The sequence below is a fragment of the Bos indicus genome, chromosome 23 (genome assembly GCF_029378745.1).
Source record: "Bos indicus isolate NIAB-ARS_2022 breed Sahiwal x Tharparkar chromosome 23, NIAB-ARS_B.indTharparkar_mat_pri_1.0, whole genome shotgun sequence".
NCBI lineage: Eukaryota > Metazoa > Chordata > Mammalia > Artiodactyla > Bovidae > Bos > Bos indicus.
In genome coordinates, this window is record NC_091782.1 from 30,815,636 (window position 1) to 30,841,086 (window position 25,451).

Below are 25,451 nucleotides of genomic sequence, written 5' to 3' on the forward strand. Positions count from 1 at the left end.
TGTCTGACCTAAATATTAAGATCAGATAAAGATGAAAGATGTGTTTCTTTTGGGAGACAGATGGCAGATGCTGGAGAGAGAGGAGATAAGGGTGGCAGCTGGGATCCAGATGAAATGGGAAGAGAGGAAGGACCCTTCCCTTATATAAGAGGGAAGGAGCAAAGGTTGTGATGCAAATGTGTGGAGCTACAGAAGGAAGTGGTGGTGGTGGTTGGGGGAAGGCAATCCAGGGATCAAGTAAGCACCAAGAAGCAGGAAGAAACACAGAAAAAGAATGAGCATCGACACACCAGAGTGTTGAAGATGTTTGGGGAAAAAAAAAAATAGAAGAGAACAGATTGATCCAGGTGCTACGGGGAAGTAACAACTAGGATGGAGAACAGAGAATGACCTTTCAGCAAGGAAGTTCCTCGCTGGTCCCACTGTACTAGGAATCTCCCCAGGGGAGGAATGGTTGCCTCTCCTTTTAACTGGAAACTCCCTGAGCGGGTGATTATATTGTAGCCACGCGTTCCAGGAAACAAACCCACTCAGAAGGACAATGCAGATAGTGGAGTGCAGTTTATTACAGCGGTGGGCCCAAGGCAGAGTCTCCTCTTAGCCAAGGACCCTGACCAGTTTTTGTGAAAACCTTATATACCTTAAGTGTTCTTGCTCAAACCCACCTCCCCAAATTCCTTGAAACTAGTCTGGACAAGGTGAAACAGAGATACGATCAAAGTTAGCCCATGATTCATGTGTCACAAAACTAGATAAACAGTGGACATTTATCAACAGGACTGTGGTCATATCCCGACAAACTTAATGGAATTTACGACTTTGTTCTGTTATAGAGATAATTAGCATATTCTTTTAGGCAACGGCGAGTCCAAGTACAAGTCCTGAGGCTCTTTTATCCGGGGGTCTGGTTTTCCATTGGTATGCCATTTCTATAGACGCCCGGCACAAAGTTCAGAGTCCATTGGGAGGGTGACCATGCGTGTAGCCTAATGTTCGCTGCCTGGCCTAAGACGGAGTCCAGCTCTGTCTGTTTCCTCCTTCAATATTTTCCACGTTTGCACAAAATATTTAAAAGTGTGGAACTAAATTACAAGAGATAGAGAATTACTCCCTTCCTTTTCATATATTCTCCCAAGGTTTGGGCTCTGCATGAAAGAGATGCTCAAATCATTACTGGTGAACTGGCTGTGACCTTTTGGGAAGCGTTTTCCAGTCCATCCACTCCTTCCCTGAACCTCTGAGAAAGGACTTTGGTGCCCTGGTCCTTCTAATCTCAGTTAACTGCCTCATAAACACCCTTAAGTAGTCCAAGGTTCAGGAATACTTACCTCATTTTATAAGCAGTGTATATTCATTTACTACATCTATTCATTCTTAAGAGGCAGTGAAGTAGCATTGCCCATCTGTTTCCCTCTTTATAATATTTCCTACCTTCTAATTTTGACTCTTTTCTACTATTGTTTTTTTCCTCTCTCTCTGATTCTCTAATTAATAGACTCTGACCTCCATTGCCTCTGTTATCTTCTCTTTTCTTAGAATCAGTGCCCACAGCTGACTTCTCGACTTCCTACAGACTTGAAGAAGCCTTTGGCCCCATCATGGCCCATCAACAGTTTACCGGTAAGCTTCAAGAAGAAATGATTTGCCCCATATGCTTGGATATTCTGCAGGACCCTGCTACCATTGACTGTGGGCACAACTTCTGCCTCAGTTGCATCACTCAGAGCGGGGAAGCAGCAGACAGCGTTCTTAAATGTCCCCTCTGCAACAAAATTGTGAAGAGGGGCACGATCACGCCCAACTGGCTCTTGGTAAATCTGGTGGAGAAAATCCAAGCTATGGATCCCTCGGACATGCAGCCAGAAACCGAAGAGCTGAGATGTCTAAGGCATGGAGAGAAATGTCATTACTTCTGTGAAGTCGATGGCAAGTTCCTCTGCGTGGTGTGTCGTGAATCCAAGGACCACAAAACCCACAACACAACTCTGATAGAAGAAGCTGCCCAGAATTATCAGGTAGGCATTTCGGGGTCCCTTCCCTGTTCCCCCATCAGATCAAGAGTTCAGTGAGGACCTGGAAACTGTCATTTCCTCCCTCTGGGTTTGTACCCATGGCCCCATCTTTGCACCTGAGTAGAAAATGTGCAGTCAGGCCCGTAGGTTCAAAAGTCTAAGGCTGGAAAACTGATGTTTGTTGCAACCAAGGTATAATGGAGAATGGAAAGAACACGGAATTTCGAGTCAGAGGTGTAGGTTCAGGTTCAGACTCATGAACTTTTTATAGAGCCTTCAAGGAGTCACTTTACCTCTCTGAGCTCCAGGTGCCTCCTCTTTAAATGGGTCAAACAAATTGTACTTCTTAAGAGTCGTAGGTATGACAAATGAGAGAAGGTTTGTGGAAGTCCTTTGATAACCCCAAAGCACATCCAAATATTAGTCATAATTTATTAGTTATAATTTATTACATTCCTTTCTTGTAGGTCACTTAGGCTCCATAGTTCTTCCTCCCCCGTCACACCCCAGCCCCCAGCTTGAACAGGAAAGGGGGATCTATTAATAATGACACAAGGACTTGCCCTCCATCCCAAGAAATAAGGAGGCATCATGAGGTCAGGAGATCTCCAGGCACGACTTGCCAAGACAACTCTCTCCCCACAGGGGCGGATCCAATCACAAATCGAGGTCTTGCAGCAAAAGGAGAGGGAGATAATTCAGGTGATGGCACAAGGTGAACACTGTATCAAAGTCTCTATGGTAAGAAAAACTCAGGTGTGGGTCTCTGTCTATGAGCTTGAAAACAGAAATAGTATCTCTGCAAAACTCCTAGAACTCCTTATTACACTGACCACTCAAAAAGACCTTATTGACAAAGGAACAGATACAGAATGGGATGGAGTGTAGGAGGGACAGAAAGAATTGTGGCATCGGGGGTAAGGGTGTGCTCCAGCTTTCTCCTCCTCTACAGCGTTTGGTTTGCCAGTGCTAGCATCTTCCACGTCCAGCCTCATGTTGTTGGAGTAGGTTGATTGCTTTGGTCTCCTCCACCTGGGGACAGGTAGTGTAAGGAAAACTGGTGCTGGTCTTAGAATAGGAAATACCAGTTTTAAGACCCATGTCTGCCCCTCACAGTCCCTTACTTACCTAGAAACTGACTTCTCAAGTTAGAAAATGAAAACGCTATGAACCCACTCAAATATCTGTATCTGTTTTGTGTGTGGGTGTGTGTACAAAGGAAAAAAAAATCTATGTGAAAGAAAATTATAAACTGAAAAGCCTACTGGAAATATGAATACTTAATACTTAGGTATTAAGTATTCACTACCTATCCTTGAAGGCAAAAAATATGAATAAATAACCTAAAATGAAAACAAGGCACATAGTAAGGGCTTTCAAAAGCTTGTTCGCCTCCCATTTCCTTTCCTCCGTGTCTGCCATTGCATGTTGCTCAGAATAAACTTAATAAAATGATAACATTGAATAAAATGGGATAGAAGGAACTTTGAGGCCATCCTTTCATCTTCTGAATGTCCACTTTCTTGCCCCCAGTACCAGGTGGAATTAGAGAAGGAGATGGTCATCAAAGCCTTCAGACAGCTGCGTAAGGTGCTAAAGGAGGAGAAGAGCTTCCTCTTATCCCGGATCAACTGGCTGGGTCAGGAGATCTCCAAGGGGGAGAAATTATATGTCACTTCCACCAAGTCGCAGCTGAACTATCTCAGGAAGCTGAAGGATTCCCTGAAGTCCAGGCAGTGTTTGCCGCCAGGCCAGCTGCTCCAGGTGAGTGTCCCTTGGGGACCAAGTTGTAAAAACACAGTGACCCCTCCCCAGTTACAGATCAGAGCACTGACCATGTGGCAGGATACCAGGGTTGCCTCTATCTTCCTTCCCCCAGCTCAGTGCTGTCCAATAAAAATACTGTGTGAGCCATAATTTACAAATATATTTCACACAATGTATATAATTTAGAAGTACAATGTGAGCTATATGTGTAATTTAGAATTATTTTGCAAGCCACAAATATGACTTAAACTTTTTTTCTTGTAGCCACATTAGCAGGGTAAAGAGACACAGGTAAAATTAAGTGAAATATTTTATTTTACCCAATATATCCAAAGTATTATAATTTCAATCAGTAACCAATATTTTTAAAGTATTAATGAAATATTTTATGAACCTCTTCCTTTAAAAAAATTGAGTCTTTAAAATCTGGTATATGTTTGGCAGATCTCAGTTCAGATATCATGTTTTGAATGGTTGAATTAAATGTACTCTGACCAAATCAATATAGTTGTGGTCAATGGAAAAAGTATTTTATACTATTTCAGTTTTTTTTTTAATTTAAATTTGGATTGGTGACTCTCATAAAATTTAAAAATTTGGTTCCTTGTCGTACTAGCCATGTTTCAAAGTGTTCAATAGCCATGTGTGACTGGTGGCTGCCATACTGGACAGTGTGGTCTAGGTGATGCACAGGATAAGCTGAGCTCCCTCCTGACTCCATCTCCCATTCCCACTAGTTCAGAAATCCATTTCTTTTCTTTTTTTTTTGTAAAGAAAGACCACACAAAGCCATTCCAGCCCTTTTCCTGTCTCTCTTCTCCCTTCTCTGGTTTAGTCTCAAAGACAAAACTTATTTTCAAACAACTCAGTTAGTTCCTCTCGAGGTCTGATCATTTTCCTGCCTACTGGCATATTGGACACTTCCTGGAGGAACCCTTTGTGGAGATGTTCATATAGGAAGAGAGATGTTCTCATTCCACCTGTTCTACCCCATGCCCTGCATGGTCAGTACCTTCTCCTTGGCTCCCATGAATCAGCCAAGCGCTAAGACTGTGCTGTTTCTCTTTCTCTTCTAGGACATCAAAATTGCCTTGTGCAGGTATGATGGGCCACCCCAAGTGCATTTTGCCCACTGATTCATTCATCTTACAATACTCAACATACATTCAAATACTACATTCAAATACTCAACATTCTTTCCTCCCAAGTTCCTGTCTACTCTGTCTAACTGCAGTCAGGTACTTAGGCTGCAGCTTAAGCTGAGTTGGTTACTAAAGAGAAGAGCTGTTTTCTTTATGTTCCAATTTCTTCATCACAGATTCTCCTATTTCCTTGCACTTCCTGCATGACCCCTTGCTCAACTAGATGGCTCCTGGGTCCCCTACCCCATCTCTCTGCCCTCTTCCTCTCTGCTTTTTTCTGGCTTATCTCCCATCTGCATTTCCGTATCATACTATGCCCCACCTCACCCTGGCCCCATATCCCTAGCCCTGGCCTCCTGACTCTCAGCTCACTATCCTCTGATTTCCTTCCCCACCCTCAAGGCTCCATCACCTCATCCCCACCTCTTTGTCATAGCCCTTTCTCCCCTGCACCCCATTCCTTGATCTCACCATCCAGTTCAGCCATATCTTCCTAGGAGTGAAGCATTTCGCTTTCTCAACCCAACCCCTGTTTCAATGGACCTAGAGAAAAAACTCAGTGACATCAAATCACGGCATGATTCCCTCACAAAGAGCCTGAAGAAATTCAAAGGTAAGGAAGAGGCTGTCACCAACTCAGTTCACCTCCCTTTGGGGGATTCTTCCTCCATCACCCTGAGGAAATGGAACTGTAACTCATCCATATCAATAGTAATTATATAGGATATTTCCAATGCCAGGCTCTCTGCTGGGCACTTTCCAGGCATCTGTATCTTTCTTTTCAGGCATTTCTTTCACTCTGCCTTCATCATGTTTCACCTGTTTGCATCCCTGACTCTTCTTGTGAAAGCTGCAAGAGGTTCCCATGCCTGGCACAGTGACTGGCAGGAAGGTGGTAGACCAGTTGTCTGGTGGGCCAGAACTGGAGTTCAATCTACTTCTGACTACAGAATACCAGAAAATAGATTCAAAGTCAATGACATCTTAGGGAAATCCTTCTTGCAGCCTTGCAGGGAAACAGAAGTCAGACAGAAGTAGATGACTTTGGCTTTAGATTTTTGGTCAGGTGTTTTTCAAAAACATGTCTGGGTTTACAACTAGGAAGACAGCTGGGTATTTGTAAGGACTCCCTTCACAGCAAGGGTTGTGCTTGTCTAAACCAGGAGTAGAGAGAGCTGGATGGAGTTTTTTCCCAGGAAATATCACAAGAGTCTCCCACCCCAAGACCCCTCCCATACGCCTCTGGAAAAAGAGGACCACGACAATGCCCCCAAGAATACCACTTGTTCAGCTAAGAATCTCCACTCCCCAGACACAGAGTTTTTGTTCTTAATTTTATTGTTTTGAACTTTTCTTTTCCCTAGTAACTGCTTTGCTTTGTTCAGTTCTCCCATCCCACGTGGTGTAATCTCATGTAATCCAACAATTTCATAGTCATTACAGGTTTTCATAGTCATTCCAATTTGGTTCTGAAGTTCCCTGGTGGCCTAGTGGTTAGGATGCTGGCCTTTCACTGCCATGGCCTGGGTTCAATCTCACATAGAAGAACTACAATCTAAAAAATAAAATTAAATAGTTTGGCTTCAGTTTAGAATTTCAATAAAGGGGTTTATTACCTTTTCACTTTGGCACAGGCTGGGATTGGACATGGAGAAGGGGGCTACAAATACACTCTCTACCTTTTGGCACAGATGAACGTGGTCTGCTGTATTTTCTTCCCCACCCACCCCTACACACAGTCCCCTAACTCCCACCTGGCCCTCTTAGATATAGTCCACGGGATGGAGGGGGTTCTGGGGGCCTACTTACAACACTGGTCTAATCTCCATAGCTGCCTAGTTTGAGGATGGTTGCCTCTTGTTGGGGAATGACTGGGTGTGGGAAACCAGAGGTGGAGGGGGTTGGTGGCTGGACCCTGAGGGCCCTGGAAGCATAGCACTCCTGACCAGTGTTTCCTCTGGCTCCAGGTGTGCAGACCCCTCATAAGAGGGTCGCTGAGCATTCACTATGGCTGGGCTGGTGGCCCTCAGAGGAGATCCCCTGTGTCTCCCTCCACCTATACCCAGGGCTGGCTCTCTCCTATCCTGGAGCTGCAGGGCACTAGAAGGGTGCAGAGGCCCAGAGGAAGCCCCTTATCTAGGGGTCCCACTCTATAGCTCTTCCCTTAGTCCAGCACCCCTACAGCAAGTGCAGGCCAGACACAGGCCATCGTCCCTGAGTTATGGGCTCATTCTCCAACCACACAGTCTTTTGTCCTCTGCCCCTGTTTCCATGAGGGTACACAGACGTTGACAGCCCTCCATGTCTGGGAGACGGGGGCACAGAACTCCCTCCTTGGGGAGAACTGGGACAGAGGGCACCAAGCGCCTTGGTCTGGAGCTCCCTTGCCTTTCTTGTCTTGAGTCTTCTCTTGTCGGGAGGAGAGGGGTTGCACCCACGCTTTAAGTAGGTGGGACCATCCTTTACCACACCCTGTGCCTGAGTGGCTGGCACCACAGCAGACCTTCTTCTGAAGCTAAAGCGTGAGGCCAAACGGCACCTTTGTCCCTCAGCCCTTTCTCCTCACTAGGAAGGGACTAGATTTGTGCTGCCTAATATGTTAGCTACTAGCCACACATGCACTTGGGCATTTGAAATGTGGCTCGTCCAGTCAGGTGTGCTGCTAGTGAAGGAAACATGTCAGATTTCACAAGACTTAGTGTGAAAATAGAATGTAAAATATAGTAATAACTTTTTATAGGTCGAAAGGCAATATTTGTTAATAATGGTTTAAATAGAAAATAGAATTAAAAATTAATTTTATCAGTTTCTTTTTACTTTACTTTTTGTAATGTGACTACTAAGTAAGTAAGTAAATGTTAGTCGCTCAGTCGTGCCTGACTCTTTGGGACCCCATGGACTGCAGCCCACCAGGCTCCTGTGTCCATGAGATTTTCCAGGCAAGGATACTGGAGTAGGTTGCCATTTCCTTCTCCAGGGGATCTTCCCAACCCAGGGATTGAACCCGGGTCTCCTGTATTGCAGGCAGATTCTGTACTGACTGAGCTACAAGGGAAGCCCTTTCCTTGTGACTACTAGAAATTTTAAAATGTTATTTGTGACTTGATTGTATTTCTACTGGACAGTGCTGGGCTAGAGAGCCACTCCAGGATAACAGAAAGGGCATCTCTCAGAGTTTTACACCTTGGTCCACTAAGACTATGAGAGTCAAGTTCAAGGCATTTGAAATTTGATGCCTGCTGTGTGATCATGGGTTCCTTGTCAAACTCTCTGAATTTACTCCATCTCATTCTGTTCTCTCCCCACAGACATTCTCCAGGCTGACAGCAAGAAAGATAAAAGCAAATTCCTCAGTGGCTTGTCTGAGGAAGACAGAAAGAGCTGTAAGTGATGACTGCTCCTGCCGTTTGGGGAAAGTGAAAAAAGCAAAGGGGAAGAATTCTGTCTCTCTGATTACACGGAGGCCAAATATAGGTGAATCCCCATTCCTCATCAAGGGAGAAGCACAGGCATATGGATATGTTTTATTATTTTAAACTCAGGTAACTCACAAAACAGAGACTAATCCCAAAATTTAGAAATATTTAAAAGTAACAGAAAATTCTGGGACGTCCCTGGTGGTCCAGTGGGTAAGACTCCATGCTTCTAATTCAGGGGGCATGGGTTTGATCCCTGGTTGGGGAACTAAGATCCCACATGCTGGACAGCATGCCCCCCCACAAAAAAAGAGTAACAGAAAGTTTCAAATTTATTCCTTCATTCCTCACAGTAAGGGAAGAAAAGATAAGACAAGGAGAAGACAAAAGCAGCTCGGTCTCTGTAGTAGTAGCTGCCATCAGCCATTGGCTGGGTTTCTGGTTGTAAGTCAGGTCATGACAGCCCAGGGGAGGGAGAACCCCAGTAACCGCAGCCTATGCCCAAGCCATCAGAGATGGCCCTGCTATCTGAGATGGTAACACTAGAAGTACCATTTCATCAAGAGCCACCATGTGCTAAGCAGTCCACATCTAAAAGTTCAAAATCTCACTACCATCCTCCTAGACAGGTGGTATTATTGGCAATTTACAATAAATAAGGCCCCTGCAACTTCAGAGAGGTGAAGTAAATTACCCAAGTCATGTGAGTATTTAAGTGGAAAAGACAGCATTAGAAATCATTTTGCCAAAGCCAGAAACTACACAATGCCTTCCAAAGCCAAGAGCAGAACTTGAGATTCTGTTCCACGAGTGTTTTTCCACCAGAGGAGCTGTTGGTGTTTGCACATGGTTAAGTCTCCACTGTGCTCTCTGCCTTGTGGTCTGCTGAATCACATCCCAGGCCTCAGGAAACATTCTAGGCCAGTAGAGTACCCCCTCCTTTGCAGGCACTGGGACAACCTGAAAGGCTTCTATACTTCCTCATGACCTAGGGGGCAGCCCTTACTGAGAATCACCAATTCTTGTTCTTATTGATGGTGGCAGGCTGTTTGGTTTTTAGTTTGCAGCTTCAGGTTATCAAGACCAACATTGGTTTTCTCTCACCAATTCCTAGGGTACCTGGCAGAGAAAAATGATCCTAAGACGAACAAAACCTCGGAGCCTGAGTTGAGCCCTCCAGGTAAGAGTCCTGCCCCTGAATGCTGGTGGCTTCTAATGGTGGAGTCAAGGAACCTCCAAGTCTACAGGAGGTCAAATGCTATCCCCTCCCAAGCACCTGGAGGGTATGCAATTAATGGTAAAGAATCCGCCTGCAATGCGGAGATCCAGGTTCTATCCCTGGGTCGAGAAGATCCCCTGGAGAAGGGAATGGATGCCCACTCCAGTATTCTTGCATGGCGAATTCCATGGACAGAGGAGCCTGGTGGCTACAGTCCATGGAATCGCAGAGAATCTGATACAACTGAGTGACTAGCACACACACACATGCAATTAAAAGGAAAAATTACAATTAGATGGAAAAAATAACTAAAGTAAGCTTAACCAGTGAAGACAGCTTACAAGTAGAGGGGTTTTAATAAATTGTTCCCTTATCTATCAATCATTCAGTAAGGCAAGCCCAAGAATTTCTGTTGATCCCCAGCTACTGGAACCATGTGGGCAGTTTCACTTTCCTGAGTCTACCTCTGATTCCTCCTGCTGTGTCTAGAGCTCGGAAGCACTTTCTGACATTGCTGCCTTGCCCCCACTGACCTCTCTTCTCTCCTCCCCTTCTCCCTCAAAGTTGACAGAACAACTAAACCAGTGCTGCAAAATCCCAAACTCTCAATTTCACTCAGCCCACTCTTCCAGAAACGAAACAGGGACTCTTTTGTTTCTTATTCATCAAACCGGGACAGCTCTGAGAACCTGGGGACCCCAGGAGCTACAAATATTGAAGAGCTCAAGACGATGATAGGTGAGTGGCTGAGAACACTGAAAGGTCCCTGAGGGTGTGGAGATGGGGATGGATGTGAGGACTTGGAGAAGGGAGCAGGTGTTCTCAAGCAAAAGGAGGACGAGGACCCATCACTTGGCTTCTGCTTACTGCTTTGGCTGTGGTGCCCCCTGGTGGATAAAGAAAGTCACTATAGTTGACTGCTCCGGTCCACCCCCCCTTTTTTTTTCAACTACCAAGGCATCAGTTTAGCCAGGGTGGAATCTAAGAGACCAGTAAGAACTACCTCGGCCCCAATCCACCTAACTCATCCTCATGATTCTAACCACTCTTTTTCCTCTTCCTCACATTCCCACATCCTCCATCTCTCCTAAATACCCCATCCAGCAAGGAAACATTAAGTCATATTAGAATAAGAGGAGGACTTCCCTGTAGCTCAAACGGTAAAGAATCTGCCTGCAATGCAGGAGACCAGGGTTTGATCTCTGGGTCGGGAAGATCCTCTGGAGAAAGGAATGGCAAGCTACTCCAGTATTCTTGCCTGGAGAACCCCATGGACAGAGGAGCCTGTCGGGCTACAGTCTGTAGGGCTGCAAAGAGTCGGACAGGACTGATAGAGTAACACACACACAAGAGTAAGAGGATGAGGCCCCCATTCCTATGTCTTTGGCAAGGCCTGGAACCACAGCTTCTCAAGCCACTGTAGGCCTTCTACCTTTGACAAACTATAACTTAATATCCAAACCCAATTAAAAGCGTGTGCGGGGCAGGCTTCTCCAGTGGTTAAGACTCCATGCTTCCACTTCAGGGGCAGTGGGTTCCAACCCTGGTGGGGGAACTAAGATACTGCATGCTGAGCGCCCACCGCACTGCCCCAACCCCCAAAGTGTGCCTATGTGGTGAGAAGGGAGGGGGCTGACCGTTCCTCCTTCTGCACTCCACCCCTCCACTGAACCTTTGAGGGACTGTACTTTAGAAAATTACTCGAACTCAGACAATCTGAACCTCGACATCTCTTATACAAGCCTCAAATCTTGTTCTAGATATGAAGACCACAGGAAACAGGGAAGGAAGAGGAGATAGTCTCAGTTCTGAGTGTTGAAATGACACCTCCCCACCACTCTCTCTGAGGGAGACCACCCTCAGAGCTGCATATGGTGAAATTTAGGGATTAATGTCAAGGAGGGGGCGGGGGGGCTAGGATATCTCTCGGGGCAAAGGTGACCTTGACTTCTAGAGAAGGCCATCCTAAAGGGGGCCGGATGGCTTGACCTGGGGTTGCCCCTCTTTCTCCTCATCTTCCCTCAGACCCACTGACCCTGGATGCGGCTTCGGCTCACCCTGATCTCATCATTTCCCAGGATCTGAAGACAGTGACGCTGAAGCCGGTTCCTCAGAGAGTCTGCGCTGGGGACACCGACCCCGAGCGCTTCTATCCGTTCCGCTGTGTCCTGGGCTTGCCAGGCCTCTGCTCCGGCTGCCAGACCTGGGAGGCGGAGCTCCAAGGGCCCGAGGGCGGAGGCTGCGTGGTGGGCGTGGCCTCGGAGCTAGTGCCTAGGAAGGGCATGCTGCAGATAGAGCCTTTGAGTGGCTTTTGGGCGCTGCGCATCGCGGGCTCCGAGTGCCAGGCGCTCACCGAGACCGGCACCCGCGAGGATCTCTCGGTCTGTCTCAGGAAAGTGGGCGTCCACGTGAATCACGAGTGCGGCAAAGTCGTGTTCTACGACGCCACTACGAGCAACCACCTCTACACCTTCCACGCCTCGTTTCCAGGGCAGATCTTCCCCTTTTTCCGGCTCCTGGTTCCCGGCACTCAGATCACCCTGAGTCCCTAGAGTTGTTCCTTTGCTTTCCTCTGCGTCTCCTCCCCGTTATCCCCTCGCTTTGGGATGTGTGGGATGTGTGCGGTAGGGTTGAAGCTAGACTTCCAGGAACACTTTAGGAAGGTTACACTCTTTGGCTTCTTGATCGAGGCCTGATATTTCTGACATTCCCCCCACGGCCCCCGCCCTACTCTTTACATTTACCTTGTTACTTTCAGTCCCTCTTTCTTCCCAGTATACCTAGGTTGAAAAGGAAGCTTCAAATAGACAAGGCTATTTATTGTCGCATTATAAATCAATAGGTGATAGTTGAAGATTCTGCAATGAGAATGTTGGTTGAGATGCAGATTTCAGGGGACCACACACTGATTTGAGGCTGTGGCTTTTATCCTCGATGTCCTTGAGAGTGTGTGCAGGCTTGGCCCATCTGGACCTCATCCTTTTGAGGGACCTGAAAAACGACGCTGGATCGCTGACTGTTGTCTCCCCAGATGACTCAGTTTCGCAAGTGAGGACTGTCTGTCTATTATTTTAGGATGACCTCCAGGATATATTCAGTGAAAAAAAACCAAGATGGAGAATAGTGAACACAGCATGCTACACTTTACCTAAGAAAAGGGGAAATGTGAATATATATATATTTTTGCTTATATTTATTTTTTAAGTGGAAGGATAAACCAAAACCTAACAAAAACACTGACCTTTGGGAGGAGGGGAAACCAAGTGGAAGACATGGAAATTAGGTTTTGGAATTATGTAAATGTTTTACATCATTATAAAACAAAATTAAATTAAAACAAGAGGAACCTAACTGTGTAAGTAGTTGGTAGCTTAAATTCTCTGTAGTTGGTAACTTCTTAGGAGTTATTTTAGGTGACTTTAAAACACAGTAGTTTAGCTGTATCTCTTTTGTGGAATATAGCCTAATGACAAAAAGAATTGAAAATAAAACTAAAATTTTTCAGTTATCATCTTGGTAATAATATTTTTGTTGTTATTCTGAATTTATTATGTATTATGTTGTTTAGTCCCTAAGTCATATCTGACTCTTTTGTGACTCTATGGTTTCTCTGTCCATGGGATTTTCCAGGCAAGAATACTGGAGTGGGTTGCCATTTCCTTCTCTAGGAGCTATTCCTGATCCAGGGATCCAACCTATATCTCCTGCATTAGCAGACAGATTCTTTACCACTGAGCCACATGGGTAGCCCATGTATTATGTACATGTACATATATACCCAAATATATAAGGTAAAGAAAATAAGCAATTATGTTAACATTACCAGGAACCAAGATTTTCAACCTGAAAGATTAGTTTTCTCTTATGATTATGAAATAAAAGAAGAGAAATAAAAGCACAGTGATCCCAAATTTGAATTGGAAAATCATAATGTGATAAACTCATGATGCATTTTCCTTAAAAAAATAATAAAATGCATTTCTTAGCTTCTTTCACAAAGAAGCCCTATTATTATTAATAATAGCCTAACTGGATGCACTGAGCAAGCCTTGCTTATACCCAGATGAAAATCTTATTATTTCCCGCCCCAAAGAAAATGGCTCCTTGAAGAACTGGCTAATTCTAGGTCTGGGAGAAGAAATATACAAGATGATCCTGGAGCACTTTGTCACATCAGATTGTGAGAAAGCTACTGGGGCCATGTCTGGTTAAAGATGGGACACTTTTAAGCATGAAGGAGGATAATATCTGCAATTGATTAATATATGTCAACTATGCAAAAAAAAAAAAAAAATTCCACCAGTTCATCATGACAACTAAAAACTCACTGGTCACTTTTGGAAGATGCTAGAAACTGAGCTGTGATGGTCGAGTGGTTAAGGCATTGGACTCGAAATCCAATGGGGTTTGCCCGGGCAGGTTCAAATCCTACTCACAGTATTCTCCTTTGGGCTTCCCTTGTGGGTCAGCTGGTAAAGAATCCACCTGCAATGTGGGAGACCTGGGTTCAATCCCTGGGCTGGGAAGATCCTCTGGATGAACGGAAAGGCTTACCCACTCCAGTATTCTGGCCTGGGGTTACCAAGAGTCAGACACGACTGTGCAACTTTCACTTTTCTTTCAGAAACCTTTACTTCTTCTTGAACGCTGGTAAATAAAGACATAGTTTTTATGCCACCAGTCTTGTACAAATGTATCTAAGATCACCAAATGGTTGAGGGACAGTTCTTTATTACAAATTCCAGCTAATAAATGAAGACAAGGTGGAAGAATATCATTCTTTTAACGCCTAATGAAATAAAGGACTGATGCAATAATCAACGGCAGCTAGAAACATATGTGAAAAGCTTACGGGGAATCTTACAATGATGAATCATTCCGACAATACTTGAACCCACTGATCAACCCTAGCATCATAAAAAGAAAGACAATCCAATATTATGTGCTGTCCAATGTAATACAATAGGAAGTAATGACTTGATGTATACTTGCCAAAAGTGATGAACCTAAAACCCATCTATCAGAATCATTTTAACAATGCTAACAGAAATGCAGTCGGCAAATCCCACTTTGGGAAAATTCACAGGACAGAGAATCAGTTATCTTCATCAGATAAATTTCCAGAAGAAAAGGGGTTGGGGTGCAGGTGGGGGAGATAAGAAAAAGGAAACTTAAAGATTGAAAGAGATATGAAGCAAACGCTATGGTGGACTTGTTTGCATCCTGGTTTGAATGAATTAATTGTAATCTAATTTTAAAACATGAGACAAAATTTAACAGACTGTACATTTATATTAAGGAATTGTGCACTTTTAAGGTGTGATAATTGTACTCTTTAAAGTGAGGTTTTGGTATATTGAAGTTTTATTAATAAAATACACCTGGAATTTGCTTAAAATGACACACTGGGGAGAGGGGGAGGATGAGTGGGAGGCAGTTGATGAAACAAAGTTGGTCATGAGCTGGTCATTGTCCATGGGGGTGATAGTTACACAAGAGCTCATCATATTAATTTCTCCACTTCATGTGTGTTTTAATTTTTCCATAATAAAAAAGTTGACACAAAAAATTTAAGACATCCTGTAAGTGTGGCCTCCCGTGGTCAATATTTGGGAGTGGATCTAATGCAGAACCCCAAAATCCTTTCAAAGGTGTGAAAAGATTTTAATTTTTAGAAAGACTGGCTTAACCTGGAGTATGAGAGGATGTCGTTTCCCTTTCAAAGGCAAATCGTCTGCCTTTTTTCTTCCTTAATTTCCTCAAAATTAATCTCAGGACCAGGTGCACCCTCCTAACTACCCACCTCCCCACACCACCACCACCACCAGCATCGCGCGCAGCAAAGACCTCTGTACAGTGTTGCCACGTGAGGGATGGAAGTTAAACTCAAAGAAGGACTGCCCCTGTTTCCAAGATGATCCCGTAAAAGGAAGAGGCGAGAGGCTTGGAAACCTAAGCCAAGAGGATGACAAGATGACGGAGAGCAAGACTCAGGATTTGCGCCAGAGTTCCAGATTATTACAGGTTTCTTCCTCTTCGACTCCCTTCAACCGGGTGGAGAGCGGGGTAGTCGGATAGGGCGGGCTTCCCGGGCATTTCAGCCAACCGGTTCCAGTTGGGAAACGGCTGGATTACAAAGGCATGGGGAGCCGCCCGCGGATCTCCGTGTGGCCGCGCGCGCGTCTCCGCAGGGGCAGGGCGCATCCAGGTGTCCGGCCCGGGAGAGGCAACTCCCGCAGCGCAGATTCCAGGAGCGCGCAGTCAGCCCCAGCCCGGCTCCCCCATCCTGTTTCCCGCGTCGCCCTCAAGGCACCGTCGATTACAGAAGCATCTGCCTGTTAGGCGACGACAGGGGACAAGGTGACCAGGACCCACATCCCCGCCCCTGCCCTCCCCTCACCCCCTGCATTCCTGCAGAAATCTTCCCGGGGCAAAGTTCACAGTCACCATATCCGGTATTCAGAGTCCGAGTGGTTGACGTCACTCTCTTTATCTCAAAGTTGCCTTTTCTGGTATGCAGATTTAGCTTCCTTACAAGAATGGGAGAGCTTCCCCAAGGGCTGAATGCAGATTTCATACTTTCTCCCTCTCCCGACGCTTCGCACAGATCCTGGAATGAGGTGGTTGATAGCATTCACTAAGTGGAAACCGTCTCCTAATGCTTCTTTCTCCGGAAGGACTGGTATCTTGGCAACCCCACTCAACTGTTGTGGAGCAGCTTCACCTCACCTCCTCCAGGACACCTTCCCTAGTCGGGGTTCCTGGCTCTTCCTGTAGGAAGGTCCACACTCCTAAGCCATCACACTCACTTCGGTAGACTGTGAAGTCCTTGAGGGCAGAAGCTGCCTCTTATTCATCTTGGCTTCCCTCTCCCACCCTTCTTGCACAGTTCTTAGTGAATAAAGGGACATATTGTGACATGGTTTAAATCTGGGAAGGTCTTCCCCCCTGGTCCCTAACCTTAAACTGTGACCTGTCCCTCTTCTGTCCTGTCTGGAGAGAAGCACTTTTGAATCTTTCAGAAGCTGACAAACTTGAATTGGGTCCTGGCCACTCACATGGTGCTATGTTTGGAAAGTGAAGCAGTCACTGAGGCCAAGGCCTAGCTTTCCGTTCTCTAGTTCAAGGTGTTTTCAGCTCCTCCACATCCTGATAACAGTACTAATACCTTCTTTACAGAGTTTAACAGTTTATCAAATGGTTTCATACACCGTATTCCATTTGTTCCTCATAGCCTCTTGAATTAGGTATTGGCCTTGATGCCCAAACTCAGGCTTTTAACAGAAAGCAAACACAAACCCATATTGAAAAGGCAAAATATGGTTAAAATATGTGATAGTATGGCATAATAAATAATAATCTTTCCATGGTAGTGCCTTCTACCTCGACATCCTCAACTCCTGTATTAATTTCCTAAGTCTGCTCTAACAAATTGCCTCAAACTGGGTGGATTAAAACAAGAGAAACTATTCTCTCACTGTTCTGGACGCTGAATGTCTGGAATCAAGGTGTCAACAGGACCATACTTTCTCAGAAGTATCAAGGGAAGAGCCTTCCTTGCCCTTCAAATTCCTGTGTTTACTGGTAATCTTTGTCCTTTGTCCTTCCTTGGCTTGGAGATGCATCAGTCAAGTCTCCCTGCCTCTAGACTTCACCCTGCTCAATCCATCCTCCAGGACAGAGGCCAACATAACCCCCTCTCCAAAGTTTATTACAAACATTTTCAAACAGAAGAGTTAGAATATTTTATAGGGACCACTCAAATATCGACCACTTAGATTCTATCATTACTTGCTTTATCAAGTGCTTTTTCCATCTATCCTCCCCTTTATCCATCCATCAGTACATCTTATAATTTTATGCTTTTTTAAGTAAGTTGCTTAGGAGCTGCAGGTTCGATCCCTGGTTGAGGAACTAAGATCCCACATGCCACTCAGTCAGAAAAAACAAACAAACAAAAACCCCACAAAACCAGACAAAATCAAGTAAGTTGCAGACTTTCAAATGATGTTTAAAAACATAATCTCATCATGTTAGGACTTGCGGAACATTCAATGGACATTCCATGATGCCTTCTTTGGGGCAAGCGTAAAGCCCAAACCCGTTTGTAAGTGCCTCCAGCCTAATCCCTACCCGACACTGCTTCTTACTTTCCATTCTAGTGAGATCAGTTGCAAGTAAAATTCCCCACTCATCATGCTATTTGTCATCTCCCTGACCTGCTCATCTTGTCCCTTCTCATGAGATGGTCCTCGACCTCCAGGGCCTCAAGAATCCCCTTCCCCAGAAAGCCTTTCTTGGTACCTGCCTCACCACAGGAGGGTCGATGCACCTCTTCTCCCCCAGGGCATTCTTCCCTCAATCACTGCACTTAGCTCTATAGATCATAGTGATCTGTTTAGGTGTCTTTCCCACCTTATGTGTGCTCAGTTGCTCAATTGAGTCCTACTCTTTTCAACCCCATGGACTGTAGCCCGCCAGGCTCCTCTGTCCATGAGATTATCCTGGCAAGAATAATGGAGTGGGTTGCCATTTCCTTTTCCAGGGGATCTTCTGGACCCAGAGATAGAACCTGCGTCTCCTGTGGCTCCCACATTGGCAGGCGGATTCTACCACTGAGCCAGCTGGGAAGTCTGTCTTTCTCACCTCTCAAGCCCCCAGATGAAAGCTTCCTAAAAATCATGGATCTTGCTTTATTTGTCTATTGTCCTTCACACCGAGATCCCTGTGTGGCCTATGTGGGTGCCCAGTAAATATCTGTCGAGTGAATGCATGTCTTGTTTTGTCTCTTCTGACATCACTTCCTGCCTTTGTATCATCTTCTCCCACAGAGCCTGACTCCAGATCCCTAAGGTAGAGCTCAGAGGCTAAGAATGAAGAAAAGAAACACTGAAATGTTATCAATGTCCTCCAACCATCGACCCCCAGAAACACACCTGTAGTTGAACACCTTGGGCTTATGACTCTTTGCATCAAAAGAGTAGGGAACTGTGGGACATCTCAGAAAGAGAGTGTTAGAACAAAAACCTATGACAGTATGTGGGCTTTGGTTTGGCGATTTGGGGGCAGGCCTAAGAAAATAGGGGCTTCCCAGGTGGCTCAGTGGAATCAGCCTGCCAGTGCAGAAGACCTGAGTTCAATCCCTGGGTCGGGAAGATTCCATGGAGGAGGAAATGACAACCCACTCCAGTATTCCTGCGTGGGAAATCCCATGGACAGAGGAGCCTGGCGAATTATAGTCCATGAGGTCGCAAAGAGTCAGACATGACTGAGCACACACGGATGCACTCACTAAGGAAGCAGGGATTTTTCACTAGATAGTATGCTGTCAGAAAACAGGATAAATTTTGTAACTATCTCAATCAGTTCTTTCTACAGAGACTTCCTTGGTGGTCCAGTGGTTAAGAATCTGCCTTCCGGCTCAGCCCTGACCCTGTGGGCGTGCGTGGAAAGGGGGCCGGAGAAAGGGGTGGTGCTAAAAAAAAAAAGAATCTGCCTTCCAATTTAGGGGATGTGGGTTCACATACTGCAACTAAGACCCCATACAGCCATAAATAAATAAATATTTTAAAAAATCCTCTCTACCGAGAGAGGAGAACGGTTCTATGAAGACTTACAAGACCTTTTAGAACTAACATCCAAAAAAGATGTCCTTTTCATTATAGGGGACTGGAATGCAAAAGTAGGAAGTCAAGAAACACCTGGAGTAATAGGCAAATTTGGCCTTGGAATATGGAATGAAGCAGGGCAAAGACTAATAGAGTTTTGCCAAGAAAATGCACTGGTCATAGCAAACACCCTCTTCCAACAACACAAGAGAAGACTCTACACATGGACATCACCAGATGGCCAACACCTAAATCAGATTGATTATATTCTTTGCAGCCAAAGATGGAGAAGCTCTATACACTCAACAAAAACAAGACTAGGAGCTGACTGTGGCTCCTGGTCTTATGAACTCCTTATTGCCAAATTCAGACTTAAATTGAAGAAAGTAGGGAAAACCACTAGACCATTCAGGTATGACCTAAATCAAATCCCTTATGATTATACAGTGGAAGTGAGAAATAGATTTAAGGGACTAGATCTGATAGATAGAGTGCCTGATGAACTATGGAATGAGATTCGTGACATTGTACAGGAGACAGGGATCAAGACCATCCCCATGGAAAAGAAATGCAGAAAAGCAAAATGGCTGTCCAGAGAGGCCTTACAAATAGCTGTGAAAAGAGAAGTGAAAAGCAAAGGAGCAAAGGAAAGATATAAGCATCTGAATGCAGAGTTCCAAAGAATAGCAAGAAGAGATAAAGTCTTCCTCAGCAATCAATGCAAAGAAATAGAGGAAAACAACAGAATGGGAAAGATTAGAGATCTCTTCAAGAAAATTAGAGATACCGAGGGAATATTTCATGCAAAGATGGGCTTGATAAAGGACCGAAATGGTATGGACCTAACAGAAGCAGAAGATATTAAGAAGAGGTGGCAAGAATACACAGAAGAACTGTACAAAAAAGATCTTCACGACCCAGATAATCACGATGGTGTGATCACTCACCTAGAGCCAGATATCCTGGAATGTGAAGTCAAGTGGGCCTTAGAAAGCATCACTACGAACAAAGCTAGTGGAAGTGATGGAATTCCAGTTGAGCTCTTTCAAATCCTGAAAGATGATGCTGTGAAAGTGCTGCACTCAATATGCCAGCAAATCTGGACAACTCAGCAGTGGCCACAGGACTGGAAAAGGTCAGTTTTCATTCCAATCCCAAAGAAAGGCAATGCCAAAGAATGCTCAAACTACCACACAATTGCACTCATCTCACATGCTAGTAAAGTAATGCTCAAAATTTTCCAAGCCAGGCTTCAGCAATATGTGAACTGTGAACTTCCTGATGTTCAAGCTGGTTTTAGAAAAGGCAGAGGAACCAGAGATCAAATTGCCAACATCCACTGGATCATGGAAAAAGCAAGAGAGTTCCAGAAAAACATCTATTTCTGCTTTATTGACTATGCCAAAGCCTTTGACTGTGTGGATCACAATAAACTGTGGAAAATTCTGAAAGAGATGGGAATACCAGAGCACCTGACCTGCCTCTTAAGAAATCTGTATGCAGGTCAGGCAGCAACAGTTAGAACTGGACATGGAACAACAGACTGGTTCCAAATAGGAAAAGGAGTACGTCAAGGCTGTATATTGTCACCCTGCTTATTTAACTTATATACAGAGTACATCATGAGAAACGCTGGACTGGAAGAAGCACAAGCTGGAATCAAGATTGCTGGGAGAAGTATCAATAACCTCAGATATGCAGATGACACCACCCTTATGGCAGAAAGTGAAGAGGAACTCAAAAGCCTCTTGATGAAAGTGAAAGTGGAGAGTGAAAAAATTGGCTTAAAGCTCAACATTCAGAAAACGAAGATGATGGCATCCGGTCCCATCACTTCATGGGAAAGAGATGGGGAAACAGTGGAAACAGTGTCAGACTTTATTTTTTTGGGTTCCAAAATCACTGCAGATGGTGACTGCAGCCATGAAATTAAAAGACGCTTACTCCTTGGAAGGAAAGTTATGACCAACCTAGATAGCATATTAAAAACCAGAGACATTACTTTGCCAACAAGGTCCGTCTAGTCAAGGCTATGGTTTTTCCTGTGGTCATGTATGGATGTGAGAGTTGGACTGTGAAGAAGGCTGAGCGCTGAAGAATTGATGCTTTTGAACTGTGATGTTGGAGAAGACTCTTGAGAGTCTGTTGGACTGCAAGGAGATCCAACCAGTCCATTCTTAAGGAGATCAGCCCTGGGATTTCTTTGGAAGGAATGATGCTAAAACTGAAACTCCAGTACTTTGGCCACCTTATGCGAAGAGTTGACTCATTGGAAAAGACTCTGATGCTGGGAGGGATTGGGGGCAGGAGGAGAAGGGGACGACAGAGGATGAGATGGCTGGATGGCATCACTGACTGGATGGACGTGAGTCTGAGTGAACTCCGGGAGTTGGTGATGGACAGGGAGGCCTGGCGTGCTGCGATTCATGGGGTCGCAAAGAGTTGGACACGACTGAGTAACTGAACTAAACTGAACTGAAAGAAATAATAGCATTTTTTTTGGCCATAGGAAGGAGTGCTTGATATTTTGTGGGTGGCACAGTGACTGTTTTTTTGTTTGTGCTCAGATAGAATTATAAGCTGGCCTTGCTTTGTCTTGTGATTTCAGTGTGAGCTCATCTGAGGTCGTTGTTTTGTAAGACAGTTTATGCCTAATAGGAGAATAACGCGGTTTGCCTGTGAGTGTCAAGCCAGCTTCTGAAAGTCAGAGCCTGCTGTTTTGTCAGAGGCTTCTCCGTGTTTAAGTGGTAAACTGGCTGAAGGATGAATTAGTGGGGTTGGGGCACATGTGTTTACCTGCATAGAAGCCAGTTCAATGCCAGAAACTTTCAAACAGAGTAAGTCTTGAGTTTATCTCCAGTGTCCAACTGCCAACTCAACCATGTAATTCCAGGTCACCGGGCAGACACATTTACCCTCATGGTCATCACCCGCATGGCCATGGGAGGGGACTGGTGACCCCAGGCACTGGTGAAGCTGAGTCATGACGAGGGAGAGGCCAGCTTCCTTCGATGGCCTTGGCTGCGACCTCTCCCAGACTCCTGCTCCCCAGACATCCCGCATTCTCACAGGACAGAGACTGCAGCTTGACTCCTTGGTCTGCCTGTTTTTGTTTGTCATCCTGCCCAGAATCACAGCCTCACAGTGACTTCCTTACCTACTCATGTGAGCCCTGAGGAAAACCTATTAGATACGAATTCTTTGTTGGTTTTGTGACTCTAACCAGACTGGTTGAGCTCCCTGGACCCCAAGGGCCTTGTTGTCTCTGCTCCCTGCCTTTGATGATCTCACCCTTGCCATCAGTTTCTGGATTCCAGTGACTCATGCAGATGCCTGGCTCCTGAGTTCTCCAGGGATGCTCTTTAAGGACAGGCAGGAGAGAGGCCATGACCTTGCCTCCTTCTGGGAGGATAGTCTGGGGTGTCTATCCAACAATCTAGTGAATCCCCTTCTCCCATAAAGCCCTGAACATCTCCTCCCAAACCACAGCTCTCACATGACTGCCTCCCGCCTCCTGCCTTCATGATCCTTTTCTGCCAAAGATGGCACCTCTCCTGTTAGAGTTCCTGGCTTTCATCTTCATGTTCTGTCCTGACCCAGCACTGGTCCCTTCTCTTCCTTCAGGCACAAGCCTGTTTTTTACCAGTTCCACTTGCTTGCTGTAAGACTTTGAATAAATTAATTAAGTCTCTGGGCTTCAGTTTTTGCATCTGTAAACTGTGGATAATGATAATTACCTTTTACTATTGCTGTGTGGATTAGTGTTTTTTTTTTTTTTAGTACACACATAATAATTAATGTATGGCTCCCCTGGTGACTCAGTGGTAAAGAATCCACCTGCTAATGCAGGAGCTGCTGGAGATGTGGATTGATCCGTGGGTTGGGAGGATCCCCTGGAAGAGGAAATGGCAACCCACTCCAGTATCCTTGCCTGGAGAATCCCATGGAGAAAGGAGGCTGACGGGCTGCAGTTCATGGCTCACAAAAAGTAGGACACGACTGAGCAACTGAACAACAACAGGAGCCCCACATCCTGCCCAGTGAGCTCAGGAAGTCAATGATTCCTAGGACATGCTCTCTGCACACATAAAAAACAATAATTTGTGGACCAGCTGGACCACGTAGGGACAAGAAAACTCCTCTGCCTAACCTGGAGGAGGAGCTGATGACGGACGTATGACATCTACTCAAGAAAGACAAAGAAGTTCTTCCCCTCCCCACTTTTCTTTTGTTTATAAAACCCTAGTCCAGTAAGTGCTCAGCATGGCATTTCTCGTCTGCCTGCTTGTAAGCCTCACAAGCATCCTATTCTAATAAGTCACTTCTTATCTATAAAAAAAAAAAATTTAAACCAGACAGGTACAATGAAAGTCTACTTTAGTCAGTGTCCGCCTGGATCCTAGTTTGATGTGGTCCTTCAGGACATTTTTTCTGTGCATTTATATGCATATTTATGTACAAACGGAAATATATATGTGAATTGTGTGTACATAGCTTAAAAACATCTATAAACTGAGGATAGTGGGGATGATGAAGCTATCTGTTTGTGGACCAAGGAGGTTGGTGGTTTTTTTTTTTTAAAGCTGTTTCTTTTGTGAAAGCAAACCAATAGATAATACCTAAATTGAAAAAGCATGCACTAATAATATAATCGTGTTTACAGATATGGAGGCACATACCAAAAAGTAAATCAGCTAAAAGAGTTGAAAGTGGTGGAGGTGGGTGGGGCTGCTGGTTTTTCTCATTAACTCATTATTTGCCTTTTCGTGTGCAGTTATAACTCCAGTCACATTCCCAAAAATAATCTGTGCTTTGTGTTCCTTTCTCCCCCTCATCAGCAATGTAGAGATCTGCTGCCCACTCATGCCCTCAGACCAGTTTCACATACTTCCTTCCTCCTCCTCCTCCAGCCCGTGCAGCCCTCTGAGTCCATTCTCCACCTGCAGCCAGAACCCTGCTTCAGCAGAGTGTGTCTGATGCAACATGCTTCAGCAGAGTGTGTTTCTCCCCATTTAAAAACTGTCTGAGGGGACTTCCCTGTTGGTCCAGTGGTTAAGAATCCATCTTCCAAATCAGGGGGCACGGATTCAGTCCCTGCTAGGGGAACTAAAACCCTACATGCCAAGGGGCAACTAAAACTGTGTGCTGTAAATAGACAGGCCAACTAGAGAAGCCTGCACATTGCAAGGAAGACCCAGCACTGCCAAAAAACAAAACAAAACTCTCTGAGGACAAACTAGTGGTTACTAGTGGGGAGACAATACAGGGGTAGGGAGTTAAGAGGTATAAACTATTATGTATAAAATAAGCTACAAGGATATATTGTACAGGGAATATAACCAATATTTTATAATAACTATGTGCTGTGTGCTGGGCCAGGTTGCTTCGGTCCTGTCAACTCTTTGCAACGCTATAGACTTTAGCCTGCTAGGCTCCTCTGTCCATGAGATTCTCCAGGCATGAATACTGGAGGCTTGTCATGCCCTCCTCCAGGGAATCTTCCCAACCTAGGGATTGAACCCAGATCTCCCACATTGCAAGTGGATTCTTTACCATATTAAAAGTAAAGAAAAAAGTCTCTGAGACTCACCTAGGAGAACAAGGTTAATATTAAGCCTTTTGCATGGCAAGCCCCAGCTCCAGCCCCAGGCACGAGCATCCTTACCACACACATCATCTTCACCAAGGTCAACTGCCTGCCATTCTCCAGACACACCTTGCTCTCCTGGGCTTCCCTGGCTCTGTACTCCCTGTTTCCTCTGACCAAACCTTCCCTGTGTATCTTTAATATGGATCACAACTCATAGGGCAAAAATCTTGCACTTTTAAACCATGAGTAATAGCTGCTGCTGCTAAGTCACTTTAGTCGTGTCTGACTCTGTGCGACCCCATAGACGGTAGCCCACCAGGCTCCCCTGTCCCTGGGATTCTCCAGGCGAGAACACTGGAGTGGGTTGCCATTTCCTTCTCCAATGCATGAAAGTGAAAAGTGAAAGTGAAGTCGCTCAGTTGTGTCCGACCCTCAGCGATCCCATGGACTGCAGCCTACCAGGCTCCTCCGTCCATGGGATTTTCCAGGCAAGAGTACTGGAGTGGGGTGCCATTGCCTTCTCTGAGTATTAGAGGTCTTCACAAATCGATCCAAAGAAGTCGTCCTCATCCTTCCTAATGGCTCCATGAATTAAATGAGATAATGTATGTGAAAGTGCTTTGCCTGCTCTTTGGCACCTAGAAATGGTCAACGAATATTTCTTTACTTCATTTAAGTTCCTATTACTCCAACATAA

The 25,451-nt window shown here is 45.1% G+C and overlaps 1 protein-coding gene and 1 non-coding gene across 2 annotated transcripts; both read left to right on the forward strand.

The window, feature by feature from the left end:
• The first annotated feature begins 1,097 nt into the window (after positions 1-1,097).
• TRIM31 (tripartite motif containing 31) lies at positions 1,098-14,373 on the forward strand. Its single transcript, XM_019985798.2, has 9 exons — positions 1,098-2,015; positions 2,658-2,753; positions 3,546-3,776; positions 4,856-4,878; positions 5,419-5,534; positions 8,230-8,304; positions 9,452-9,517; positions 10,121-10,294; positions 11,582-14,373. Exons 1-9 carry the CDS (start codon positions 1,599-1,601, stop codon positions 12,106-12,108), a joined length of 1,725 nt encoding a protein of 574 aa, XP_019841357.2. The 5' UTR covers positions 1,098-1,598; the 3' UTR covers positions 12,109-14,373.
• TRNAS-CGA (transfer RNA serine (anticodon CGA)) lies at positions 13,915-13,996 on the forward strand. The gene has a single exon. It is a non-coding gene; the product is annotated as a tRNA-Ser (tRNA).
• Positions 14,374-25,451: the final 11,078 nt, after the last annotated feature.